The sequence below is a fragment of the Pongo pygmaeus genome, chromosome 19 (genome assembly GCF_028885625.2).
Source record: "Pongo pygmaeus isolate AG05252 chromosome 19, NHGRI_mPonPyg2-v2.0_pri, whole genome shotgun sequence".
NCBI classification, from domain to species: domain Eukaryota; kingdom Metazoa; phylum Chordata; class Mammalia; order Primates; family Hominidae; genus Pongo; species Pongo pygmaeus.
The window spans coordinates 79,464,940-79,488,241 of record NC_072392.2 but is presented as its reverse complement, the minus strand read 5'-3'; the positions used below and the strand labels follow the sequence as shown (position 1 = coordinate 79,488,241).

The 23,302-nt window shown below is 37.3% G+C and overlaps 1 protein-coding gene across 2 annotated transcripts in view; it reads right to left on the bottom strand.

Moving 5' to 3' along the window:
- NSF (N-ethylmaleimide sensitive factor, vesicle fusing ATPase) overlaps window positions 1-23,302 on the bottom strand; it is a 166,026-nt gene that overhangs the window by 55,537 nt on the left and 87,187 nt on the right. For both annotated transcript variants that reach the window (XM_054458860.2, XM_063656806.1), the window contains exons 10-12: window positions 8,069-8,234; window positions 7,215-7,289; window positions 6,480-6,667 (exon numbers count right to left, since the gene is read on the bottom strand). In XM_054458860.2, coding sequence (XP_054314835.1) covers window positions 6,480-6,667; window positions 7,215-7,289; window positions 8,069-8,234 — 429 coding nt within the window. The remainder of the gene's footprint in view (window positions 1-6,479; window positions 6,668-7,214; window positions 7,290-8,068; window positions 8,235-23,302) is intronic.

The window sequence follows — 23,302 nt, the reverse complement described above, 5'->3', positions numbered from 1 at the left end:
GGCAGAGCTTGCAGTGAGCTGTGATGGCGCCACTGCACTCCAGCCTGGGCGACAGAGTGAGACTCCGTCTCAAAAACAAAAACAAACAAACAAAAAAATAAACATTTAAATTATTAGTAGGGCTTATACTGGCACATATGAGGTTTGATAAATATTAATCGCATTTATTTGGCATTTCTAAGTTTAAAAAAAGAAAAATGGGCCTGGCACGGTGGCTCACACCTATAATCCCAGCACTTTGGGAGGCCGAGGCAGGAGGATCACCTGAGGTCAGGAGTTCGAGACCAGCCTGACCAACACGGCGAAACCCTGTCCCTACTAAAAATACAAAATTAGCCAGGCATGGTGGTGGGAACCTGTAATCCAAGCTGCTCCGGAGGCTGAGGCAGGGGAATTGCTTGAACTCGGGAGGCAGAGGTTGTGGTGAGCCGAGATCGCGACATTGCACTCTAGCCTAGGCAACAAGAAGAAAACTCCATCTCCAAAAAAAAAAAAAGAAAAAAGAAAAAAAGAAAAATGTTGTCACAGGAAACAAGCATATCCATGAAGGAATTATGATAATTAATAATATACAAATGTCTACAGTTCTTTATAGTTTATAAAGTATGTTCATACACACTATCTCATTTCATCATATCACATTATCTCATTTTATACTTATACAAACCTGGGGGTTTTCATAAGTTATAAAAGGCAGATACAGGATTTCCTTCCTAGGTACCCTTATATAAAAGTTTTAACTCTGATTCAAACTTTTTGATACATCTGAAAGGATTCTACAAAATACAAACTCTCAGGCCAAAGGGAAGACGAGCTCTGACCGAAAAATTAAAATCTCAACAAAGCTACCAGCCTCACTTTAAACACCTCTTTCCTACACAGGCCTAGGTTTTTACCATAATATTTTGCATTCTGATTCTCTTATAGTAAAACCGAATTCAAATGATAGATACATACAGCAGTATGAAAGAAAAATCTTGCCAATCTTTCAAAATTTGCCAAAACATATGATAGATTTTAGGACTGAAGCTGGTATAAAACTTGTCATTTTGCTAATTATTAAGAAAAGACTCACCCAATTAATTGCTGAGTCCTTTCTTAAAAGTGAATTAAGATGGGTGTGGGGAAGAAGTATTTCAGAACAAACTGTTTTCAGGCACACAAGGAATTCTATAAGTTACATAATTGTAAGCCATCAATATTCCAATTGTCAATTATTCCTACCTGCTCATTAAAATAAATTTTCTAAGGACTGCTCTTAGCTGACTTTTAGCATTTTATCAAAATTTGTAAAATTTTAAAAAGTCTATAATTCTGAATTTTTACTCGTTCAGAAAACCTTTTCTCATTTGTTTGAATTAGCAACATTTTTCCTGCATTTTATTTATAACAGCTAATCAATATAGAAGAGGCAGCATCTTTCAGCTTATACCTGCAGAAACTAATAAACTTGTATTTCAACACTAGCAAATATCAAGTGGTCACCCTTAAATTTCATAACCTTTTAAATCTGACCTTTCAAAGTTCTTATCATTCCTCTTAAATTAAGGGTAGAATGACCTTAATCAATCAAAAATTCTGCAAAAAAATAAGAAATAATTTTATGAAATTCTGTAAACATAACTTAGAGCTTTGACTCAGGTGGAAAGTGTGAGAGAAAGTGTGTGTGTGTGTGTGTGTGTGTGTGCGCGCCCTCAGTTTATTTCCTCACAACAGATTAGAGAAAAAATTTGGGTTATGAATCTTCTCAACCTGAAGCAGAAACTCCTTTCAAGATAAAAACAACCAAATGTCTCATGAATTTTAGTTGACTGCAATCATAGGTTCAAGTACAAATGACATGAACAACAGGTGTTTATGACCAGATTTTCCACTTGTCTCAGAAAACCTGAAAAAACAGTTTAACAGGAAAGACTTGTTTAGTCCACCTGACTAAATCTTTCTTTAGGCCACAATCTTTTGAAAAGGAAGCAAAATAACACTAATAATGGCTTTTTAAAATACAAAGAAAGAACATCATAACACTTGTACGTTTTGAATGTTTTAAAGTTCAGTAACAACTTTATAAGTTTCAATTTAAATATTTATTCATCAATCACTATTAAAACTACAAACATCTATAGCAATGGAAGACTAAAACTGTACTTCTTTTGTTTAGCCAAGGAGGAGTCATTGGAAAAACAGTCTTTAAAGACCTTCTGACAATGCAGATTTTTAAAAATGCAGATGAAATGTTAGTAATATTTCTTTTTGGGGGTAAGGTTAGTGTCTTACATAGCTTTCTCACGCCTAAAGCGCCTACATAGTTATTCCATTGATATGGTGAAAAATTAGGAGCTGTTTGGTGCAAGGAGCAATGATCGCAAGTCAATATATATCACCTGAAGCTTACAGATAATTCTATCACGTGGAAAAAAGTGATGGAAACGTGAACTATTTGCACTACTGCTTACTTGCAAATCAGAAGGATAATATACTATGTACAAGGGTGACAAACATTTTAGCTTTACAATTAGAAAAACTGTAACTACAAAGAGTCAATAAAAATCAGAAATTCATATATTGAAAAGGATGTACAGATATCCTCTCAAATCAGCCAATTAAAAAAATGGAGATAACTAGCATTTATAGAGTTTACAAGGCACTTTTATATAAAGTATTTGCTTTTATTCTCATAAAAATCTGATTAGATAGGTAGTGTTTCCCCCTGACAGGTCAGAAACAAAAAGGTGGAAGAAACATAAGGCATAACCACACCTTCTGACTACCATATCTGCGATCTTCCCACCATTCCTCATTGCCTCATATGTAGATAAACCCAATATATGCTTGAAGAAAGCATGTTTCTTACTGAGACCAATGGCTTAAAGTGAAATTTGGGGATGGGATTATTGTAGTTAAAATGACAAATGACTAAATAAGAGAAAAATTCCATGGCCAAAACATATGAAAAATATGACAACTAGTAAACTAGTTACTGTGGATTACATCAAGATGCACCCATGTGGTCTGAGATGAAAGATCAGTATGGTAGGGACCAGTTTTCACACTGTTTACATCATTTTTCTTGAAGTTGCCATCTCTTCTTATTAAAACAGTATAGCATGGCCGGGCATGGTGGCTCACGCCTGTAATCCCAACACTTTGGGAGGCCGAGGCAGGCGGATCACAAGGTCAGGAGATCAAGAACATCCTGGCTAACACGGTGATCCCATCTCAACTAAAAATACAAAAACTTAGCCAAGCGTGATGGTGGGCGCCTGTAGTCCCAGCTACTTGGGAGGCTGAAGCAGGAGAATGGCTGAACCTGGAAGGTGGAGCTTGCAGTGAGCCAAGATTGCACCACTGCACTCCAGCCTGGGGGACAGAGCGAGACTCCATCTCAAAACAAACAAACAAACAAACAAGGAAGAATAAAAACATAGTCCCTGAATGGATCCATTATATAAAGACCCAATACAATATTCCCATACCATCCAAACCCTTGGCATTCTTGAGCTAGAACAAAGCCACCTCTATTATGTAGGGAAATTATGACTTATGGATAGAGTTTGATTCAGACTAGTTATGTAAGTTTACTCATTTAAAAAATATTGGCTGGGCACAGTGGCTCACACCTGTAATCCCAACATTTTGGGAGGCTGAGGCGGGCAGATCACGAGGTCAGGAGTTCGAGACCAGCCTGGCCAACATGGTGAAATCCCATCTCTACTAAAGATACAAAAAATTAGCTGGGCGTGGTGGCACGTGCCTGTAGTCCCAGCTACTCGGGAGGCTGAGGCAGGAGAATCACTTGAACCCGGGAGGCAGAGGTTGCAGTGAGCCAAGACTGTGCCACTGCACTCCAGCCTGGGCGACAGAGTAAGACTCTGTTTCAAAAAAAAAAGAAAAATAATTTACTGGACACCTACCATGTGCTCACTATTTTGATCTATTTGGGGTACTATGGGAGACTCTGAGGTGAATAAGATAGGGATTTAAAGTCTAGAACAACGGACAGCAAACTTCTGTAAAGTGGCAGATGGTACCTAAAATAAAAGCACTAGAATAGGCTTTGTGGGCCATGCAGCCCCTATTGCAAATACTCAACTCTGCCACTGTAGCATGCAGGCAGCCATAGACAGTACACAAATTAATGGGTGTGGTTGTGTTCCAAAAAAGCCCTTTATTTATAAAAACTGGTAGTTGGCTGGATTCCTGGTCTAGAACCAGTGATAGGATATACCCAAATATCTACATACTCAACCTAACTGTTCAGGCTTTTACTTCTTGCCTGAACTGTTATAAAAGTTCCCCCTCTTGTCCTGTGTCGCCAACTCCACTCCTCTAACTACTCCACTCGACAGAGCTGCCAGAGTGATCTTATGTTTTAACACTATGTCACTGCTATTCTTAAAATTCAATGGCTTAGCACTACTCACAGAAAAAAAGTCCATACTTCTTAGCAGAGTATAAAAGGCTCTTTGTGCTCCATCCCTACTTTAGTCTCCTGACTTATCCCCCACAATCTCTCTACCACCCCTCCCCTAACTTCCATGCTGAAGCAATACTAAATTACTCTAACACACTATGCTATTCTGTGTCTCTGCTTCTTTGCATATGTTGTTCCCTCTACCTAAAAGGCCCTGCTCTACCAACAGACATGCATATGAAGGTTTCTCTCACCCCACAAGTTGACCACATCTGACAGGCGTTCACTCTATTGCCTTGCATGTACTTTCTGTTACTGCACGTGGAGGGTTAGACTGATGGCGGCTTAATGGTAGGTACTTTACTTTGCAGTTGGGGTATTAACTCCTAGCACAGGGTCTAGCATGCAGTAGATGCCGAATAAATCTACTGTGAACCAAAGTCAACTGACAGCACCATAAATGATACATTACTATTTCAAGAAGGAAATGGGTATAACATTCTTGAAACGGAAAATGTGAAAAGGTGTGAGGACAGTGGTAGCATATGAGCCAGGTTTTGAAAAGACAGGTAAACGTAGAGGATGCAGATCCTCAGTGATGCAAAAAAAACAAAACCAAAGCAGAGAGGTTGAAAAATAAATTAATGTCTGATGACCGGTGATTATTTAAGTTTGGCTGAAGTATCTGGAGAACAATCAGGAGCACATTTGGAAAGGCCAGTTAGGGTCAGATCTAGAGGACCCAAAAGACCAGTTAGGGTCAGATCTGGAGGACTCAAAAGACCCAAAAGAAGCCTGTACTTTGTTTTGTAAATAATGGGGAATCATTGAAAGTGTCTGAATGGTTGAATGATATGAAACAGGAAGGTTAATCAAAGAGAAGGTGGGTAGTGGCAGTGAGAACTAAAAGGCACTGCCAAGACAGAACTGAAAAAATTTGGCAAGTGACTTGACCTAGGGCACAGTAGAGTGTCAGGAATCAAAGATAATCCTGAAGTTTTAAGCCTGGGAAATTGGTATAAACAGGGAAATGCAAGCAGAAAGGAAAGTAGTAAAAAAGACAATAAATTCGGTTTTGGAATATTAAATCTAAGACCTGATAAAACATCTAGGTGAGGGTATTTAGTACAAATCTGAAAGTAGGAGACAGATATGTTCAGTAAATCTGTGTACAGGTGGTAACTAAAACCTGAAGGAGAGAAGAGATGGAAGATCAAGAGCACTTTATCAAAATAAAAGTATCCTACTACATATTTCTACCAAGGAAACTACAATATTATTGTATTAATTTGAAAATATGTCCATTTTCCTGACTCTGAACTCCTTGAGGGAAGAGTTCACAATTATCTTTATGTCTCCAGCCCAATACCTTGAACACATCAAGTATTCAATATATTTGCTGAATAAAGCAGCCCCGAAAATTCTAGTACATGGAAACTCCCACTTCCTCTGACATATTACAACCTTTTTTTTTTTTTTTTTTTGGAGACGGAGTCTCGCTCTGTCGCCCAGGCTGGAGTGCAGTGGCGCAATCTCAGCTCACTTCAAGCTCTGCCTCCTGGGTTCACACCATTCTCTTGCCTCAGCCTCCCGAGTAGCCGGGACTACAGGTACCTGCCACCATGCCCGGCTAATTTTTTGTATTTTTAGTGGAGATGGGGTTTCACCGTGTTAGCCAGGATGGTCTCGATCTCCTGACCTCGTGATCCGCCCGCCTCGGCCTCCCAAAGTGCTGGGATTACAGGCGTGAGCCACCATGCCTGGCCATATTACAACTTTTAATACAATACAAAGATTTAAAAACACTTCTTCAAAATTTTCACTTTACGTGTCTGTGTCAGATGGTGATGACCTAAGGTAGATGAATCAGTGGTTACTACAGGGCAGATGCAAACATTATCTTCCTTCCTGCTACTCTGAAGATTAAGCAGTTGACAATTAATTCTTATTCCTTTTACCATCTCTTCTCCACCAAAAGTCAGCATTTCCCTACCCCTTGATATGCTTGAAAGGAAAGAGAAAGAATACTGGCATAATGTTTATAATCTGTTTAGCTGATTTTCCTGACCTTTATGTGTCTATTCATAGCAGTGGACTGGGCTGCTCGCACCAGACCCTCCAATTCAGCACCACTGAAATTCTTGGTCTCCATGGCCAGTTCTTTAATGTCTACATCAGCAGAGAGTAACTGATGCCCTCTCATTCTTGCTGTGTGGATGTGAAGAATCTGTAGTCGGCCTTTCTCATCTGGCAAGCCTGATGAAATTAAAAATAAAATAGGCATTTTCCTAGTCTCGAAAGCACCATCAGAGATTATCATTATTATTATTATTATTTTGAGACAAAGTCTCGCTCTGTTTCCCAGGCTGGAGTGCAGTGGTACAATCTCAGCTCACTGCAACCTCCACCTCCTGGATTCAGGCGATTCTCCTATCTCAGCCTTCCGAGTAGCTGGGATTACAGGTGCACACCACCACCCCCGGCTAAGTTTTTTGTATTTTTAGTAGAGACGGGGTTTCACCATGTTGGCCAGGCTGGTCTCGAACAACTGGCCTCAAGTGATCCACCTGCCTCAGCCTCCCAAAGTGCTGGGATTACAGGTGTAAGCCACTGCGTCCAGCCTAGAGGAGATTATTATGATCCTAATGTTTTCCTTATAGGTACTCAAGCATGTAAACATCTACTTCTCATGATATAAACCTTTTCTAAAAAATACTACGCCATATGACATTGTTCCTGTTAATGAACTCTAAATGCCTCCACTCCCCCCACCACACACCCAATCAGTGACAGATCTCCTTACCTATCTCCATTTTAACTTCCAGTCTTCCAGGTCTAAGAAGAGCCTCATCTATCAGATCTGGTCTGTTGGTCATTCCTGAACACAGATGTTAAAACAAAACAACAAATGAACAGAGTTCAAAAATAAAATCAAATGTCCTTTTAGTATATGTAAGAATAGTAATTTCCCTAACAAGCTAAGGAGACTTTGCTTTACTATTTCACTACTGTATAAGCCAATGGAATATAAATGTTATGAAAATTTCCAGTATTTAAAAAGAAAATTTAAGATTCAAAGGGTAAATAATCTGTCAAAGTGACAGAGGGGCAATGTGACACGATCTCTCTGACTCCAAAGTTCCTTCTCTTTTTTATAGGCCAGTGGTTTTCAGACTTCATAAAACAGCGGGGTGTTTTGTTTTTTTTTTCCCCCAGAAGTCATCTTCAGAAGCACCTCAGTACATAAAACAGCTAAAAGAGGAAGTTATAATAGTGATGTAGGATCTGAAACGCACTCCCTGGCCCTCACTGACCCTGAAAGCACCTCTGAGGACCCCTGAAGGCCTACAAGACCCAGTTTGAAAACCACTGCATTCCATTGTTTCATGTGTATTTTTCATTTCTGGGTGAGCTATAAGCTTCAACCTACATCTTTTTCATCTGTGGGTGAGCTATAAGCTTAAACCTACAAGTGACTGAAATCCATCTTTTATTTTTCCTATTAAGCCTAGGCATTACAATAGATTCTTCAACATCACTGGATTCTAATTTGGAAACACTGGCAAAACAGTTTAATCACAACCTACACACATCTTAATTCAGAACTTATGGCTAACGTTTTTGAATGAATAGTACTTTTTAAAAAAGTAAACATACCAATGACTAGGATGTTGTTTAGCTGCTCCACACCATCAATTTTGGACAGCAACTGGTTGACAACAGTGTCATGAACTCCCGTGCTACCAGCCATGCTCCCTCTCTGCTTGCAGATGGCATCAATTTCATCAAAGATGATGATGTGCAAACCACTGTTAGCACCAAGCTATTAGGGGAAGAAATTATATTAAAGATCACAATTTGAATGTCTTATTAAACAAACTAATCAGAAAAACAAAACGAAGCTTACAACAGATTGACTTCGCTTCATTTTGACTAATAAATATGGCAAGTGCAATTGTGGTTGTTGTCCTCTCAAAGGTGTTGGAACTACATTCTCAGAATTCTGCAACCTGAAAACTCATTCTAGAACCTCATATTTAATAGCTATAAAATGAAAATACACATTATATACTGATACATAGTGTGTGTGTATAGATAGTAAGTAGTCGATCAAATAATTTACATACATTTCTTATCTCACTATTTGAAAGACCTTACATTTGTCAGATACTTTCATTAAGTCAGTCAGTGGCAACACCCTCCCATTTTCCCTGAGTTTTGGTGAGAAGACTGTCCCAGAAGCAGTAGGTTTAATGTTTGTTTCGTTATATTATGTAACTAAAGGTTAACTCCACCTACAGGTTGCCTGGGAATTGGACAAATGAGTGAAGAAACTCAACATGACTCACATGTACTTGTATTACATGAAAACAGATTACTCCTTCCTAACAATAAAGTGAGAACAGAGACGGTTTATAAAAAGAACATGGTTAACGGGGTGCTGTTTCTTCTGCATAATGATTTCTGTCTTAGTTTACTAGAAATAGAATCACCATTAAAAGAAATTAGTTTGTACATTTTGAACCTTTAACAGATACAAACACTTCTGAATGCTACTAATTCATTAGGTTAATTTAACACGTACTTTCTAAAATTTATATTTAAGTAATTTAGTCTCCTATCAGGGAGTAAAGTGCACTCTGGAAATTTTCTTTTTCCTTTATAAACAAAAAACATGGCCGGGCGTGGTGGCTCCTGCCTGTAATCCCAGCACTTTGGGAGGCAGAGGAGGATGGATCGACTGAGGTCAGGAGTTCGAGACCAGCCTGGCCAACATGGTGAAACCCTATCTCTACTAAAAATACAAAAATTAGCTGAGTGTGGTGGCAGGTGCCTGTAATCCCAGCTACTCCGGAGGCTGAGGCAGGAAAATCTCCTGAACCCAGGAGGCAGAGGTTGCAGTGAGCCTAGACTGCACCACTGCACTCCAGCCTGGGCGACAGAGTGAGACTCCATCTCAAAAACAAACAAAAACACTAGGGATTAACAAAACTGGTAAAAAAATGAACGTAACCTAAATATGACAACATATGGATAATAAAAATTAAATAAGCATAATAAGACTGAGGATTAAATATGGTTAGTATCCATTAAATCTCTGATAAGGATATAATCGTTGTTTTGTTTGTTTGTTTGTTTTTTTGAGATGAAGTCTCGCTCTGCGCCCAGGCTGGAGTGCAATGACGCAATCTCAGCTCACTGCAACCTCTGCCTCCCGGGTTCAAGTGATTCTCCTGTCTCAGCTTCCTGAGTAGCTGGGATTACAGGTATGTGCTACCACTCCTGGCTAATTTTTGTATTTTTAGTAGAGACGGGGTTTCACCATGTTTGCCAGGCTGGTCTCGAACTCCTGACCTCAGGTGATCCACTCAGCTCAGCCTCCCAAAGTGCTGGGATTACAGGCATGAGCCACCATGCCCAGCCTAATCTTTGTTTTAATAAGACAATGTTTTTTAACTTTTTATAAGAGTAGTAGATTTGTTAACAGAGCAAAAGTTGTAAAACAAATAGAAATAAAGTTTAAAAATAAAGCTGGGCAGAGTGGTACGTGTCTATAGTCCCAGCTACTCTGGAGGCTGAGGCTGGAGGATTGCTTGAGCCCAGGAGTTGGAGTCCAGCCTGGGCAACACAGTGAGATCCCATCACTAAAAAATAAATTAAAATATACTACATTTACTATGGCTTGTGCCTGTAATCCCAGCTACTTGGAAGGCAGAGGTGGGAAGATTGCTTCAGGCCAGGAGTTCAAGACCAGCCTGGGCAACATAGTGACATCCCATCAATAAAGACCCATCTATAAAACATCATTACATCATCTAAAGATAAGTGCTGTTAATGGTCCACAGATTTCTATATTTTAACTAAATATTAAGAACTTACTGCACCTTGTATTCTCTTGAATATTATTCTTTGAAAACGATTTTCAGTGGTTATTTTTGCTTCTAATTGCAAAATATATAATTATAAAAAATGTGGGAAAATAGCAAAAAATAAAGAAATCACAATCATCTCAAACTCAGCCAAAATGGAGCTATGTAATACCTTGCATCCTGTTTTTCAGTACAGGTATTATTTTAAACCCTTTCCCATCCCTATACTATCTATCTATCTATCTATCTATCTATATATATATATATATTTTTTTTTTTTTTTTTTTTTTTTTTTGAGACGGAGTCTCACTCTGTTGCCCAGGCTGGAGTGCAGTGGCATGATCTCGGCTCACTGCAAGCTCCGCCTCCCAGGTTCACGCCATTCTCCTGCCTCAGCCTCCTGAGTAGCTGGGACTACAGGCGCCCACCACCACGCACGGCTAATTTTTTTTTTTTTGTATTTTTTTTTTTAGTAGAGATGGGGTTTCACCGTGTTAGCCAGGATGGTCTCGATCTCCTGACCTTGTGATCCGCCTGCCTTGCCCTCCCAAAGTGCTGGGATTACAGGAGTGAGCCACCGCGCCGGGCCAACGATATGAGTTTTAATAGCTCTATAATATTTAATCATATGAATTGTTTCACAGTTTAACTCTCCTACTCCATATTAATTCCTTACTGTTAGATATTTAATTATTTCTAAGTTTTTAATATTATATATGTTGCTGCAATAAACATCTTCTTTTTTCATTCTTTGTAGAGACAGGATCTCACTCTGTTGCCCAGGCTGGAGTACAGTGGTGTGATCAAAGCTCACTGCAGCCTCAAACTCCTGGGCTCAAGCAATCCCCCACCTCAGCCTCCCGAGTGGCTGGGACTACAGATGTGTGCTACCACGCCTGGAAAATATTTTTTTTTTTTTGTAGAGATGGGGTTTTGCCATGTTGTTCAGGCTGGTCTTGAACTCCAGGACTCAAGTGATCCTCCTGCCTCAACCTCCCAAAGTGCTGCGATTACAAATGTGAGCCACTGTACCCAGCCTACAATGAACATTTTTATACTTAAACGCTTGACAATATAGATTATTACTTGCTAAAGGCAAATTGTTAGGTTAAAATGTGTGTTAGGTATTTTAAGGCCCTTGAAATAGGAACACTTGAAAAAGTAGAAACACTTTTCCAGAAAGGTTTTATCAATCTATAATCCCAGCAGAGTACCTGATAGTGCCTATCTTGGTATATTCCCACAAGTAATGAATATCAGAAACACTTTAAAAGTAATTCTCAATTTGATAGATGGACAATGGTATCTGTTGTTTTTAAATCACATTTATCTAATTACTGAAGAGGCTGGTGCTGTTAAAAAATCATGTTTTTACCATTGGTAATTTTATTAGTATTTGATATGTCTTCTATACCCTTTTCTGTTGAAATTCAAGAGCTTTTCCTATTGATTTATTAAAAAATGATTTATACATTAGGGCCATTATTATACTTGTAACTACTTTATTCTAGTTTGCCATTTGTCTTTTCTTTATGGCGTGTGTGCATATATATAAGTATATATATTTTTTTGAGATGGAGTTTCGCTCTGTCGTTCAGGCTGGAGTGCAGTGGTATGATCTCTGCTCACTGCAACCTCCGCCTCCCAGGTTCAAGCGATTCTCGTGCCTCAGCCTCCCACATCTGGGATTACAGACGTGCACCACCAAGTCTGGCTAATTTTGTATTTTTAGTAGAGACAGGGTTTCACCACATTGGCCAGGCTAGTCTCGAACTCCAGACCTCAGGTATTTGCCCACCTCGGCCTCCCATTACAGGCGAGAGCCACTGTGCCCAGCCTATTTATGGTATATTTTCGATAAGTGGAAGGGGTTTTCTGTTTCTGCTCAACAGCCAGCATCAATTTTTATTTTTATGATATTTTCATTAGTTTTATCCTTAAAATTGTTCCCCATTACAAATAGTGATGGTCACATATTTTCTTTTCTTAAATTTTTGCTTTACATATAATTCTTTATGTGGTGTTTTGTTTTTGTGTATGGTACAAGTAAAGTGAGAAGCCAACTAATTCTTCTTCAAATAACCGACCCAGCATTGTTCCCTAAATTATCCCTCCTTTCTTCGTTGACTGAGCTGCCATCTCTACCAGGGTTTGGACTTTGATGTATGCTAGGTTATTACCAGCCTATCTACTCTGCTCAATGGATTCATACATGTTTTTATCTCCATAACTTTACAGTAGTACATTGAAGAAGCTCTTCTCCACTATACAGTCTTCTTTTTCATAACTATCTTGGCTATTTCCAACCATGTGTATTTCCAAATGAACATCAGAATCATTCTTATGAGGGGGAATAATCTCCACCAATTAAAAATAAAAAAATAAAGAAACAGACAAAAAGCCAAGCTCTGATTGAAACTAGGTTAAATATCTAAGTTTAGGAAACACTAAAATCTGTATAGCATATTTGATTTTTTAGAAGAATAATGCCTCTCCAATTATTCAACACTTTTATGTCTCTCAGTAAAGTTTTAAAATTTATTTTTATTTTTATTTTTAGAGATAAGGTCACACTATGTTGCCCAGGCTGGTCTTGAACTCCTGGACTTCAGTGATCCTCCCACCTTGGCTTCCCAAAGTGCTAGGATTACAGGCGTGAGCCATTGGGCCCAGCTTCCCAATAAAGTTTTATAGTTTTTGTTGTTTAAATTCCTTCCTTCATAAAGATTCCTAGCTATGTTTTTTGGTTGCAATTGTGATGGGATTTTTCTATTATATTTCAGAAACAGTATAGAAGTATGAAGGAAATATATTTTTATATATTTATTTTATATATGGCTACTTTACTCTCTTATTTATAATATCTAAGTTTTTAAAAAAATCTGACTCTTTTGAATTTCCTAGGTAGACAATCATATCACCTACAAATACAACTTGTATCCTCCTTACTAACAGGTATACCTGCTTTTGGGTATGAGAAGCTGTACCAAAATAAAGACATATAAAAGGGGAAAGAGAGGGTCTAATAGCTAAGAACTTAGAAGCATGCGGGTTCACCTGAACAGAAGGCCCAGAGGCAGTCAAGGTCCTATAAAAGGGATAATAAAATTTACCTAATGTGAGAAGCAGAAGTTATAGTACTATCATGACAGACTGAAATCTAGAATTAGGCCTTCCTACTGAAACAGAGGACATCAGTAAATGAACTGCAAAAGCAGAATGCTCTTTATATAAAATGATTTTATTCTTGGCTTAAGGATGAAAAGAAGTATGCACTTGGAAGGTCAGTGAGAAACAAACAATGGTACATAAATGAGGCAAGCAGAATCTAAACAGAATGAGAATTTTGGTGACAGGAGTGGTGATGACCAAACAGCAAATGCTAGATTTGATTACTGCTTGCATGTGGGGTGGAAGAGTGACAGTGAAGAAAAGAAATTACCCTGCAGTATGATAAAGAAGCTGCAGAAGGGAAAAGACACAAGGGAATTTGTTTGTTTGTTTGTTTGTTTGTTTCTAGCATGATAAGACTGAAGCGTTAACCAGACATCTATTTGGAAAGGCCTCCAGAGAACAAGATATACACAACTGAATAAAAGGGGATAGCAAGATACATCTGAATGTCTTCTGCAAATAGTAAAGAATAGTCTTGTAGCAAGCCATAGATACTGTAAGAAGATGGATCATATAATTAAGCTGGAGGAATATACAAGCAGGACAGATTCTGGGCTACAATACCAGAATATACCTATAGTAATCTGAAGAAAAGGGGGAATAAAAAAATGACAAAGATGAAAGATGAAATGTTACATCAGACATAGGAAGAAAGACTTCCAAAAATGACCTGAAGGAAATTCAACTGGGTCAAAAACAAACCCTGAATATATAAAGTATTTTTAAATAAAAAATAGATAAAATGCTATATGACCTAAAAATTCCACTACTTGGTTTATAGCAGCTCTGCTCATAATTGCCCCAAACTAGAAAACAACCCAATTGGCCTTCAATGGGTCAACAGATAAACAAATGATAGTACACCCACACAATTAAATCCTATTCAACAATAAAAAGGGATGTTTGACACATGCAACAACTTGGATGAATCTCAAAGGCATTATGCTGAAGACAGCCAGTCCCAAAAGGTTACATAGTGTATGACCCCATTTATATGACATTCTTGAAAAGATAAAACTACAGGGATGGAGAACACATTGGTAGTTACCAGGGTTACTAAAAAGAAAGGGTGATCAGTAAGGGACAGCATGAAGGAATTTTTGGGGGTGATGCAAATGTTCTATATCCTGATTTTTACAGTGGTTCCATGAATCCATACATGTATGAAATTTCATAAAACTACACGCAAAAAGAGAAAAATTCATTTTACTGCATAATAAACCAGATAAAATAATAATAAATTCTATTATTTAATGCAATTGTATGTAGGATGACAGATGTCCATTAAAGTTTCTAAAGTTTCACTAGGTTTTATTTTTGTTCCTGAACATTACTTACAAATTGTTCTCCCTCCATATTTTAAAATCTAATTTCAAATCTGAGGGAAAAAAACTTCATTTTTCTGTATCATTGCATTTACTGAATAGGTATCTAATGATAAATAACTTGCTTCCTAAAAAAAAATTCAATACCAAAAACTGTTCATCTTTCCATCTGGAGAAAAAATTGGAAATGAGGAATTGGAACTACAATCTTAACTTTGCCAAAGTACTTCTATACAGCAGGATATTAATTCTTGTCATCTTCAGTGACAACAAGGATACTTCTGTTTGTGACTGAAAAACTGTGAAATTTTACATTATTTTTAAAAGTTTTTTTTTTTCTTCAAGGTTGTCTGCCCACTACAGCGTGAAACAAAAAGCTGCTATAATATACGAGTTTTACTGTCAATGTGCCTTATGTTGTTGATGGAATCATGATTTCCTTCTCAGCCCAACCTCAAAAATCCCTGTATGTGGACAGGGACAAAGACAATACGAACACTGTTTGATTAAATGATCACAGGGGCAATCTGTTCTAAACATAATTCAGTACAATTCTGACCTTTTCAGAACCTTACTAATCTTGTTACCTGTCATCAGGTCCCTTCCCCCACCTAGTCAGTACAATAACATCAAATTTTATATTGTGTGTTAACTTAAATAAAAGCAAGATCTTACTACAAGAAATTGGGAATTGGGTAAAGAAGATGTCAAGATTAATGTTCACAGACTAATACAGCTGATTCATCAATAAACCCTTTACCAAAAAAATTAAATTTCCACAACACAATCCTCTTCCATTCACTGGCGTCTAGCTCTGTTTTTAACATCTGCAAAGTCTTTCTCCATAGAAACAGAGCTGACGCTGTTGAGCCCTGGCAACAGCTTTCAAAAGCGGCTGTTCTATATTTAACTAGTTTGACCTATATGCAAGTGTTCATCTCCGTCACTGTGGACTGTCCAAAATTACAGAAGTGATGTTTTTCTTTATTATGTAACACACATATATCCTGCATGAGGTCATTAGCTGAGTACATCAAGCCATTTCTGGATGTGAGAAAGGTATAACTGAGAAGGCTGGCTATAATTAATATGGAACTAGAAATTCTTTGCTAACTCAATTTTATCATCAGTAGTTTAATATTTAAATTGCTTGCAACTTTAAAAACAGCACCAAAGTTACCTATGTAGCCATGTGGTAACTATCACAACTGAGATGTTATAAAATGCTTCTTCATATGGCATTTTAACTCACTTCTGCCTAGTGTTTAATCCTCAGTATCTCATTAGGGTCCGTTAGACCCAATCTCAGTTTCTGAGTTTCTGTTTTAAGTAGTACTATTTATAAAAATTGATATCTCATGACTTTTTTCCTTTTTATAAGTCTTCCAAAGAGCAAACAAACAAAACAAAACAAAAAAAACCCATATTTAAAAAAATAGAATAAAAGTCTATCTTACAATTGCCATTTGGATCTACTAGATCTTTTTATAAATCTAAGACACATTATGCTATTTCATCATACTAGAAATTACATCATTACTCATCAATTATTCTCAACTATGCTTAAAAAGGATTAAAATAAGAAAATAGAAGAATGAAGTCTTTGCCCATGCCTATGTCCTGAATGGTATTGCCTAGGTTTTCTTTTAGGATTTTTATGGTTTTAGGTCTTACATTTAAGTCTTTAATCCATCTTGAGTTAATTTTTGTATAAGGTGTAAGGAAGGGGTCCAGTTTCAGTTTTCTGCATATGGCTAGCCAGTTTTCCCAACACCATTTATTAAATAGGGAATCCTTTCCTCATTGCTTGTTTTTGTCAGGTTTGTCAAAGATCAGATGGTTGTAGATGTGTGGCATTATTTCTGAGGCCTCTGTTCTGTTCCTTTGGTCTATATATCTGTTTAGGTACCAGTACCATGCTGTTTTGACAGTGTGGTGATTCCTGAAGGATCCAGAACCAGAAATACCATTTGACCCAGCAATCCCATTACAATCATTCTATTATAAAGACACATGCACACATATGTTTATTGAGGCACTGTTCACAATAGCAGACTTGGAACCAACCCAAATGCCCATCAACGAAAGACTAGATAAAGAAAATGTGGCACATATACACCACGGAACACCATGCAGCCATACAAACGGATGAGTTCACGTCCTTAGCAGGGACATGGATGAAGCTGGAAACCATCATTCTCAGCAAACCAACACAGGAACAGAAAACCAAACACCACATGTTCTCACTCATAAGTGGGAAATGAACAAGAGAACACATGGTCACAGGGAGGGGAACATCATACACCGGGGCCTGTCAGGGGGTGGGGGGCTAGGGGAGGGATAGCATTAGGAGAAATACCTAATGTAGATAACGGGTTGATGGGTGCAGCCAATCACCATGGCACGTGTGTACCTATGTAACAAACCTGCAAGTTCTGCACATGTATCCCAGAACTTAAAGTATAATAAAAAATGACTAAATTACTTAGAAGAATGATACAACAGTGAAACAAGTATCACTATGACATCATTCTTCAGTTTTCTTACTGTGTTGTGCAAGGTATGTGTTATCTTTCAAGAAGGCATAAAAGAAGTCTGGAGCTAACATCTTTTGTGACCTGATTCTACATTTTATAGAATACGATTAAGCATTAACATTTGTAAGTTCTCTGGCCAGAATGACGAAGAAAATCTGAGGAAACTGTTTTAGAATTATTAGATGAGTCAGAAGTTGAACACAAAGAATAAGATAGCAGCACTTAGGACTCTAATAAAGATGCTGAAATTGATGATTATAAGTAAAATCTCAGTCTATGTGCCTTCAGATGATGATGCCCTACATACATTTTCTAAAACTCAAGGATCAATGAGTGAATAATATACTTTTAATCTAAGGACAAAGCATTTTCATTCAGTTACTTATTCAATAGAAAGTCTTCTTTGTGGAATATTTTGTGACAAGAAACGAGGTCATCCCATTTTGCTAAAAGGACACATGACAGTATTCTTTCATCTTTTATATCATTTGTGCACCAAATTTTCTTGATATAGTTTAAAAGTAGACAGATGCTGAAGGCAGGTATTACAGAGAGATAGCCAGAAGAAACAGATGAAGTAGACATTTAAAAAATTGGATTGACCATAAAAAACAGAATTGATCATTCTGAAAGGTATCTACAAATCTAAAAATAAAAATGTTTTGCAACTGTGGAACATATAATGCTCATCCTCTCTTCAACAAAATTAGGAGCCAAAGATCTCAAAAAAATTCTTAAAGCATTATGTTTTGATGCTGTAAGTGCAAGAAGAACCAGAAGTAATAATAATTTAGAAGCCAACAAAGATGTATTTGAAACTTAGAATCAGTATTTGTAAGTTCATGCAGGACAGCTGATGAACAGTTAGTTGCATTCAGAGGCTCCTGCCCATTTGGGGTATACAGGTTGAGTATCCCTAATCCAAAAATTCAAAATCCAAAATGTTCCAAAATCTGAAAGGTGCACCACACACAGGGGGTTACTGTATGATAATCTTTTAATCAAAACACAACATCAGCTGGGCATGGTAGCTCACATCTGTCATTTCAGCACTTTGGGAGGCTGAGGCAGGAGGATCACTTGAGCCCAGGAGTTTGAGATCAGCCTGGTTAACCTAGGGAGACCTTGTCTCTACAAAAAGATTTTTTAAATTAGCCAGGTATGGTGGTGCACACCTGTAGTCCCAGCTACTCGGGAGGCTGAGGTAGGAGGACGGCTTGAGCCCAGGAGGTTGAGGCTGCGGTGAGCCATGATGGTGCCACTGCATTCCAGCCCAGGCGATGGAGTGAGACCCCATCTCAAAAAACCAAACCAAAACAAAAGCCCCCCACAACATCGTAGGTGGTGACTGAAACTGCTGCTGTTTGGTGCTGCTGTTGTTTAACAGCTTATCCAGGTATTCTGGTGATGCCATTGTGCTGCTTAGTTATCCTGAACTCACTATTTTTTCACTGTATTAATGGTGTGTCATTTTTTTACTGCTAAGTACTTGTGTCTCAATATATGTATGAAAACGATTATTTATCAGGCATATAAATTTACAGTCAGAAACAATGGTGATGCCAACCAACCACAGACCATCCACATCTAGTGGCTGAGATAGTGACGCCTTAGCTTTCTGATGGTTCAACATACACAGACTTTGTTTCAGTAACAAAATTATTTAAAATATTGTACAGAATTACCTTCAGGCTGTGTGTGCAAGGTATATACAAAACATAAATGGATTTCATGTTTAGACCAGAGTCCCAACGCCAAGATATCTTAAGGTATATGCAAATATTCCAAAAACCAAAATCCAAAACACCTCAAGACCAGGAAAACATGGCATAAAAATTTTATTTATATATTTAAGTTCTTATTTAATTTTTAATAGTTTTTTTATCTCTTTATTCTTGTGTTTTATAAATTATTTGGAAAATAGTCTAAAATAATTTTTTAAACGGAGTTTGTTCAACCTAGATAGTATATGGTGATGACTGTTTTTCTTGGTACACTGAGGGTTAAAAAGATAAGTGAAGCAGAAACAATCTTAGTATTAGGAATGAACTGCAAAACTGACTGGTTCCAGGACTTTCTGAAGAGTTGAAATAGTGACTGGACTTGCACCAACCCACCAAGACCCACACCTGCTAGAACCAATGAGACTGATCTAGCTGGAGACCTGAACAAGAACTTAATGAAATGCTGGAAAGCAGGAAAGGGAACGACCTTGTATAAAACTGAAACAATTAAGGACCCAACAAGCAGACTTAAAGCACTAAGAGGATTGCTATAAAGGGAATATTTCATATTATTTTACCCTCAACAAAAATTTTAAAAGGCATGGAATGGCAGGATAGATTAATTCAGTAGAACTTACTAGATTTTTTTTTTTAAAGATGAGATGTTATATTTCTGAGTGTTATTCATGTCGATCTATGTAAATCTATTATTCATTTTATTTTTTTGAGACAGGGTCTCATTCTGTTGCCCAAGCTGGAATGCAGTGGCACTATCACAGCTCACTGCAGCCTTGACCTCCCCAACTCAAGTGACCCTCCCACCTCAGCCTCCTAAGTGGCTGGGACCACAGGCGTGTGCCACCATGCCTGGCTAATTTTTTATTTTTGTAGAGGTGAGGTCTCACTATGTTGCCCAGGATGGTCTTCAACTCCTGGGCTCAAATGATCCTCTGCCTCGGCATGCTGAAGTGCTGGGATTACAGGCGTGGGCCACTGTGCTCAGCATATTCATTTTAATATCTGTATGCTATTCCATTTCCTACTAAGGAAGAGTAATGATGTTTCTTTTCCCTCTATTACAAATAGCATGGCAATCAACATCCTGGTACATGTCATGTTGTTTATCATAGGTAGTGGTCTTGAAGTAGAACTCATGGGGTTTGCGCGTCTTCATTTTTGTAAGATGTCAAATTTATTTGCAAGATACTACCCACTTGGTATATTCTTCTAGTTTATACTCCAACTAGCAACGTATATGAGAACTTGTTTCTCCATAACCCCACAAACTCTTGGTTTTACCAGCTGTTGTAAATTTTGCCAGGTTGTTTAAGAAATAATCCCTCTTTTATTATACATTTTCCTGAATATCTTTTCATTTGCTTTTCTTCAGTTGTGTTCTTTCTCTGAGAACTACGTATTAAATCCTTCGACAGTTTTTTAAAATTGTGGTGTTTATATTTTTCTTATTATACAAGACTTTTTATAGAGAATTTATTATAGAGGATGCCAATTCTTTGTAGATTATACACATTGCAAATATCTTCTACCAGTTTGAGACATTTGTATTCAGTGCAATTTGTCATACAGAATTTTCTTTATATTAATGTAGCCAAATTAACACTTCCAATGGATTTACTTTCTGTATCAATTCCCTAGCCTCAAATCTTAAAACATTTTTGCCTATTTTTCTTCTAAATAAGTTTTCCTCCTATAAGTTTTAGTAGGCTTTTTTTTATGTTTTTGTTTTTTTGTAAATCCATTTGCAATTTTGTATGCTGTGAGGTAGGAATTGCATTTTATCTTTTTCCAAACAGGTAGTCAATTATCTCAGCTCCATTTACGGCACAGCCAGCCTATTACTCCCCTCTGATCTGTATCATCACTTGTCATAGAGCAGGCTCTTCCTTCCTGTGTTCTATTGTTTCCTTGGTCTGTTTTTGCATGAATATATAACACTGTTTCAATTACTATTGCTTTCTACTAAGTCTTGATATGTGATAAAAGTAAATCTTCATTATTCTTCAAAATTCTCATAACTCTTCAAGCCTCAAAAAAAATTAGAATCAAGTTGTCAAATGTTAAAAAATTCCTATTAGGCTTCACTGGAAATACACTCAATTTACAGACCAAGATGGGCAGAACTGTCATTTTTATGACATTGTCAGTTCTCCCATACATGAACATGTTATATCTTACCATTTATTAGCTGCTTAAAAAAAAAGATTTTCAAAAATGTTTAGAATTTTCTCCTTAAAGGTCTTGCACATTTCCCGTTAGATCGAATCCTAGGCACTTTACATTCTGATTTCTGCTATAAATGAAATTGTTTTTAAAATTACCTTTTTAGTATCATCACATTGTCTTTGAGTCTTGTTATTTCTTTCTTGCCTTCTAAAGTATTTGAGTTTCCATTGTTTCTTTCCCAGCTCCTCCCTATGCTTTGGAAAAGTTTGGGCACAATGTACAACTTTCACATGCACATTTGACTTAAAGTTACATGTTAACTAACATTATTACCTTCTCTTTTTTTTTTGACACGGAGTTTCACTTTTGTTACCCAGGCTAGAATCCAGTGGCATGATCTTGGCTCACTGCAACCTCCGCCTCCCGGGTTCAAGCAATTCTCCTGCCTCAGCCTCCTGAGTAGCTGGGATTACAGGTGTGCGCCACCAAGCCCAACTAATTTTTGTATTTTTTTAGTAGAGATGGGGTTTCACCATGTTGACCAGGCTGGTCTTGAACTCCCTATCATCTTCCCCAATAATACAAGGAGCTTACATGAATTTAATCTACTTCCCAAACATTTTTTTCCATATTTTAGTTCTATCCTTTAAAAGTATTCATATCATTATTGTTTTACTCAGTGAATGCTGTTAAAATTTATTTTTAAAACTTTTTATTGCAAAATACATCGCACAGAGAAAAGTTACAAAATGTGAATATATGCCTCAATGAACTGTCACAAAATGAACACCTACGTAATCATAAGAAACAGAACACCGCTAGCATCCTGGGAGCACCTCCTCACAACCCCTCCCAAGCACTCCTCCCTGACCTTTCCCCATAGGTAACCACAATCTGATTTTTATGGTAATAATTCATTTTCCTTTATAGTTTACCACCCAAGCATGCATTGTTAAACACTACACTTTAGGTAAGCTCTCTATAAATGGAATCACACAGTATGTGTTCTTTTTAAAATCTGGTTTCTTTTGCACAATAATTTATTTGTGAGATTCACAACTATATATAGCTGTAGGCTATTTATTTTCATTACTGCCTTGTATTCCATTGTATATTTCTGTGATCATTCATCCATTTACTGGATATAAAATTCTAACTTGACAGTTATTTTCTTTCAGCTCTTTAAAAATGGCCTTTGATTGACTTTTTGTTTCCATCATTTCTATTGAGAAGACAGCTACTAGCTAGTTGGTGCTTATTTGAAGGTAATTTTCCTTTGCTCTCTAGCTCCTTTTAAGATTTTTCTCTTGTTTTTGGTTTTCAGCAATTTAACAATAATGCCTATATATGTAGAGCTCTTTGGTATTTCTCCTGCTCAGGGTTCCTATCATTTCTGCAATTTATGGACTAATGTTTTCCATCAGTTTTAGAAAGTTCTAAACCATTTTCTCTTCAAATCCTGGTTTTGATCCATCCTCTTTCTCTTGCCTTTCTGGAACTTTAAATACACACACCAGACCTTTAAATGGTATTCTCTCTCTCTCTCTTACTCGCTCTTAATTCCTTTCATTCTTTGTCTCTGGTTATTTTCATCTTATATCTTTCAGTACACTAATTCTCTCTTCAGATGTGTCTAACCTGCTATTTAAACTCATTCACTTGAGTTAATTTTACTTACTGATTTTCTCAGTTCTAGAATTTATATTTGTTTATTTTTACAGTTTCCAGTACTCTGCCAAAAATCTGTCTTGTCTTTTATCCCCTTGAATGTGGTAAGTATAATTATTTCAAAAGTCTGTATCGGAGAATTCCAATATCTAGAAGCTGTTTCAACCATCTTTTCTTTTTCTTGATGTTGTTTGTGTATCTGTTTCCAGTTGCTTTTGATTATAAGCCAGACATTGCATTTGCAAACTAGAAATAATTTGTGACCTTACATGATACTACTTTCCTCCAGGAAGGATTTACAATTCTGCCAGATGCCTAGGTGCACTAGCAATTTAGGAACCCTCAATCTAATTTTAGGGACTGGCATGATTCAAAGCTGATCTGCAACCTCAGTGAGAGTATGTCTATT